The sequence below is a fragment of the Rhinichthys klamathensis genome, unplaced genomic scaffold (assembly GCF_029890125.1).
Source record: "Rhinichthys klamathensis goyatoka isolate OS25496 unplaced genomic scaffold, OSU_Roscu_1.1 h1tg000624l_1, whole genome shotgun sequence".
NCBI lineage: Eukaryota > Metazoa > Chordata > Actinopteri > Cypriniformes > Leuciscidae > Rhinichthys > Rhinichthys klamathensis.
The window spans coordinates 375,324-381,323 of record NW_026607073.1 but is presented as its reverse complement, the minus strand read 5'-3'; the positions used below and the strand labels follow the sequence as shown (position 1 = coordinate 381,323).

The window sequence follows — 6,000 nt, the reverse complement described above, 5'->3', positions numbered from 1 at the left end:
TCTCGTAGACAAAAATGCTTTATTTTTTTGTTTTTCATTTCTGCATGTTTCTTCATTTCGACAGAACATGTTGGCTGTACAAAACGTCACATGAAAAAGAGGACACAATCAAATCAGATGGAAAGAAATGCTTTCTGTCTCTTTAAATACTGAATACAGTTTGACAAGATCACAATAACAACAGTAAGAGTGAGAGAGTGGGCCCATCTGAATACGTCCGACTGCTGACTCACACACTGTATCGCCACTAAAACCGTTCCTCATATCACATGAATAATTAATGTTGCTTTTAAATGCTACAAAAATAACATGAAATAGAATACAAAAAATCCATTTCCTTTTCGCCCATGCCCGCAGTGCGTGCGTCGGTGAATTAAAAGTGGCTAGTCCCTGATCCACACAGATCATTTTTTGAAACACACACTGCGTTTCATTGCTTGTTTGTCCCACAGAGCTGGAAAGAAAAAACAATGCAGAGTTTTATTAAGCGGCATTTGGGTTTGCACCAAAGTGATTATTCTCATCTCGGAGATTCAGTGTCCTTGTCCCGCCAGTAGACGTATAGTTTTGAGGCGAAGGCCAGCAGTGAGCACTGACATTTGGCTGCGTCTCATCCAAACTCCACCAGCTGAGCCGTACACTGAACGAGTGGCTAGAAGGTCTACTTTTGTTTCCTTTTTGCTAATAAAAATATATCGTCACTATTGTAAGAAGATCAGTTTCTGTTTCACAGTGTTTCACATGCATGTGAACGTCTAACACTAAGTCCCTAACTGCTGGCTACCACAAAACACATTTCTTCTCTCCCTTCAAACGGAAAATAAAACTAAAACTCTGAAGAGAGTCCTTTGGTGTCATTTGTTATTAGGGTGGGGGAAATCCCTTCATTTCTGGGTAAACAGGGGCTGAGTATGGAGTAAAGATGATGTGGGGGGGCATTATAGCTGACCAAATAAGTGAAATCTGAAATCTTTTGTAAACCGCTATGCCCTGAAATGTGACAAAATGGCACATGAATACAAGCCTCGATTACATGACAGCATATATAAAAGGTCACATTCCACGACAGGTGTCTAAGTCTCACAACTGCTTTACATGAGCCGCTAAGCAGGGCGAACGTCTCTGTCCTCGGATCAGCAGCGAGGAGCTCGTTCAGTAAAAAAAGAGGATGACTGCGCGTTAGCCTGTGAGCTGGGGGCTGGATGAGAGGGCTTCCCTGAGGGAGTATGGATGGAGGGAGAGCGGTAGGCAGTCTGGGCAGCGGTGGAGCTTCTTAAACGCGGGCCAGCAGAAAGGCCAGAAGCAGGAGCACAGCTATGCACGGGCCGTCCGCCTTGCAGCGCTGGCTCTGATCAGTCAGGAAGGGCTCTGGAGACTCATAGCCCGAACCATCTGAAACACACAAACACAGAGAGACAGCACACGGAGAGGAAGCGCTATAGGAAATGCATACCTTTACTCAAAGCAGCAGTGACCTAATTAGAGTTTAATTACTGAGGCAGAGGATCTGGTTCACATTTCACACAAGGTTTTCATAGATTACACCAACCTGACATATCTGTGCCAATGAATTTAAAGTAAACGCTGTATTTCCAAATGGAGCTTGAACGCTGTTGTTCTGAACCATGGGTGTCCAATCCCGCTCCTAGAGGGCCACTGTCTGGCAGAGTTTAGCTCCAACCCCAATTAAACACACCTGAACCAGCTAATCAAGGTCTATAGGCATACTAGAAACTTCCAGGCAGGTGTGTTGAGGCAAGTTGGAGCTAAACTCTGCAGGACAGTGGCCCTCCAGGACCGAGTTTGGACACCCCTGATCTAAACAATTAGCAATGACAAAGCACCAGGAGTAGGAATACTGTTCAAAAGTTTGGGGTCGATATGATTTATTTTCAAATGTTTCTAAAAGAAGTCTCACAGAGACTTGGAGAATGCTCACCAAGGCTCCATTTATTGATTGAACAATACAGTAATAACTGTAAAAAAATATTGTGAAATATTATTACCATTTAAATTACCATTTAAAAAATAAGTAAAAAATTCCCAGTCACCGCCAGAATTTTTGATCATTTTCACAAAAATTTCATGGCATCCAGAATATTTTGTTGTATGAATATCTGAACAGGCTATATATATCAAAAGAAAGAATAGACCCTCTGCTTAAAAAAACCCAAACTGTTTTATTTTAGCTTAATGCATTCTTTTTTTTATCAACACTTGAATGTAAGTTTCATTAAAAAAAAAGCAACATTTTGAGCAAAAAGCATTAACGTTTTTGTCAAAACCTACATCTGGATCAGATTCAGAACGAAGATCAAAACATAGATATCCTAGTATGCTTATTTTGTGCTCAAGAATCATGTCTTATTATTATCAATGCTGAAAACAGTTGTGCTGCCTAATATTTTTGTGGAAACTGTGATAATATTTTTTCAGGATTCTTAGATGAATAGAGTTCAAAAGAACAGTATTTATTTGAAACAGATTTTTTTCAAATAATGTAAAAGTCTTTAATGTCACTTGTTTTGAATAATATAATGTGTCCTTGCAGAATATTCATTTCTTAAAAAAAATTGTTTTTACTGACCCCAAACTTTTAAAGAGTTAGTTTTCTGTCATTAATTACTCGCCCTCATGTCGTTCCAAACCCATAAGTCTTTCGTTCATCTTCGGATCACGAATTGAGATATTTTTGATGAAATCTGAGAGCTTTCTGTCCCTCCATTGACAGCTATGCAACTACCACTTTCAAGCCCCAGAAAAGTAGTTAAGACATCATAAAAGTAATCCATGTGAGTGGCTTAACCTCAATTTGTTTGCACAAACCCCCCCCCCCCCCCCCATAATTTACCACTTCATTTATAAAATATTAATCTCCAACGCGCATTCATGCAACAACATCTGCTTTCATGTTAAAACAATATGCAAGCGTCGTGGTGCTCTTGTGACACCAACATTTTTCATTTTTGGGTGAACAAACACTTAAATCGGTAGTGTATGTTTTGATGCAAGCTGCAAATTCAGAATTTCATAAAAATTATTTACGAATAAAGCTGCATTTTTATCTCGTGTTCAAAAGAACAAAACTGTCATATCTGGGGAAATTGGCACACACAAAAACAAACACACTGTTTCCTGTTCTTCTCTGAGTTAATTATTCTGTCTGCATGCATATCTAGAATTTCACTAAATGTGTTTCCATCGTACTTTATTTGCTTTCCTCCTTACCAAATACAACTTTTATCCACAAAACAATTATACTGTATACTGTAGTCTCACTATAGAATTATACTATATGCTATTAGTCGGGTAGTATTCCCTGTTAGCAACAGCACAACAACTGACCACCAGCGATTACATCATTGTTAGTGCGAACAACAGTGCCACATGTTAAATTGTTATTTGATCAGCTATTTTTAAAAGGAGTAAACCAAGAAAGGTTAAACTATGATTGTAGTATCAATATCTGATACCCTTGAACTGCATTTGCCAACAATAAATGGGATAGTGTGGTTTTTTTGGGGTAACACAAAAGAAAATATTTTGAATAATGTTGAATTGAATAACCGGACATTGGCTTTGGTGACCAATAACTTGCATCGTGTGGGAAAAAATATCAACACTGAGACATGTCTCAAAATATCTTCTTTTACTGTATGTTCCACAGAAAAAAGAAAGTTATACATCATACATAAATGATGACTGAAGGTAAAATCCTAAAGGAAAAATCCACAATAGTCCTAATCGTTCCCATTAGACCTCAGCAGCTGCAGACTGCATTTGAACACATTCTCACAGCTTGAAAATAAATATGACATCTCATTAACAAAATGTTCCTGGAAAATGTGTCAAACACTGCTTATTTTTGCATTCCTGTTATGCCTAATAGAAGGCTGGCCTGTAGACATGAGGGGATATTATTTTCTACGCCGACAGGGCAAAACAGTTAGAGCGTGACTTACTTGTAGGCTTCACGTACACCTTCAACTTTAAACACGGCTTGCCAGCGTGGTTAGGATGAGGAGAGGCTGTTGAAAAGGAAGTAGAAGAGAAATAATGAGCTAAATGTGCTTGTGACAAACAGAATCGTTCAGCAAGCCAATGAATCAATCTGGTTTAAGATCCTCCTGCTGTTGTGAGGTGACGCTTGTGAATGTTTGACCCACTGACAACCAAATCAAGAACAAAGTCTGAGATTTTCTTCATTTCAGGGAAATTGCTATGACCTTCACCAGCTTGGTGTCGTCATATACAATGGCCTGTGACACGCAATGTTCCCATAGCAAATTACCCCACATAGCACTCAGTGACCTGAGAGCAAAGAGTCACTATTGAGTCAGCCAGCAGTCTACCATCAGATCGGCTCCACCAGAACATCAGCAACACCGTTCATCTCTGCTCCCCAGACACAAGCTTTCTGGCAGATTACTTCATTCATCTCTGTACTCCAGACACAACACATCTCCTGCTTATTTCCTTATAGGGTCTTGTGTGAAAGAAGGGGGGAGTGAAATCATTTATTTGAACTTGGCTGCAGTCTAATGTCCACAAAGAAAACCCAGCACATGAAGAAAACAGCATAATGTACCGCTCAAGCTGTTGTAGTACGAGTCACAGTCGGAGTGGTCTATAGATTCCCATCTGAATACAGACAAGAAATGACAAAAGTTTATCTATATATGGGGTCAGAAAGACTTTTTTTTTAAGTTAATACTTTTATTCAGCTAGGATGCCTTCAATTGACCACGTATTAAAATAGAAATGTATAAAAAATAATTTAATTGTAATAATCTTATTTTTGATCAAATAAATGCAGCCTTGCTGAGAGGCTTTCCAAAACATAAAAAAAATCTTACTGACCCCAAACTTCTCTCTCTCTCTCTCTCTCTGTATATATACATATATATATATATTTTTTAACTAATTAAATGTGATAGAGAAACATGATGTTCCCTTTCGTAGTCACTCCGAGTTACGTCGGATGACGAGAATGGGGTTTTCTAGGCGAAACCCCATTCTCGTCATGGAACCGAGACGTTTCCAAAAATAAATTATTGGCTTTTTTATTTAGTATATAGTTTTATCACCATATTAAAGCCAAAAATGTATCAAAATTATTCAAATATTATCTTGAAAATGTTTACAAATTACGTATGCATCTTTTCTTTCTAACCACTATTAGAGTATTGCTAGATATCTTTTGAATTTCCACTCAAATTTTCAGTGGATCCCTAAAAAAATCCAACCCTGGTCTTGAGTTTGTCATCTTCAACCTGAACAACCCTCCCCCACGCCCCATTGCCCACCCCAGGTCATTGTGTATTCTTGTGGCATGTTCAGCACACCGGATCCTAGGTTCATTGGAGAGCACCCAACCTCAACCGCCGGCAGCTGTGTAGAAGACGCCTGTCAAGATGTCATCACAGCCGATCAATACGGGCGGAGAGATGGAAGTCCGGGGGTTAAGTCTGACCAGGTCTGATGGACGTGTTCTTTTACTAGCAGACAATCGAGATCAGCCCCCACTTCCCCCGTGATAACCTCTCAGATCCATCTCTCATCGCTGACCCCATCGACCCTGCCTCAAAGCATCAATCCCCCAAGGGACCATGACGCCCATAGAGCTGCCGGTAACCAAACAATCCTCTCAGGGAGCGGCTGGGGTGCTGAATGGGGCCGTCTTGGTGGGGGAGCGGGGGTGTCCGAAGGCCTTTTCCAGCCCTGCCCCTTCAGCCTGAAACAAAAGCCTTCACAATGCAGGACCTGGCTGGGAGTGGGAGCTGCGAGGCAGATGCATTAAAAATCAGTTTGGGGGCAGAAACACAGAGTTGAAGGGTATCTTTGAACTTTTTTGCCTGCTTATTATGGCATCTCTCTCTCTCTCTCTCTCTCTCTCTCTCTCGTGCACGGAGACAACACTGCGGCGTGTATGATAAGCAGCGCTACGCCCTGCTGATTTAGGGGGGTTTGGGCGGAGGGGATGTTGACTCAGAACGACGC

The 6,000-nt window shown here is 40.5% G+C and overlaps 1 protein-coding gene across 1 annotated transcript in view; it reads right to left on the bottom strand.

Moving 5' to 3' along the window:
- The window catches only part of efna2a (ephrin-A2a), a 58,761-nt gene continuing 52,761 nt past the window's right edge, over positions 1–6,000 (bottom strand). The window contains exons 3-4 of the mRNA XM_056240939.1: positions 3,963–4,028; positions 1–1,392 (exon numbers count right to left, since the gene is read on the bottom strand). Coding sequence (XP_056096914.1) covers positions 1,274–1,392; positions 3,963–4,028 — 185 coding nt within the window. The 3' untranslated portion in view covers positions 1–1,273. The remainder of the gene's footprint in view (positions 1,393–3,962; positions 4,029–6,000) is intronic.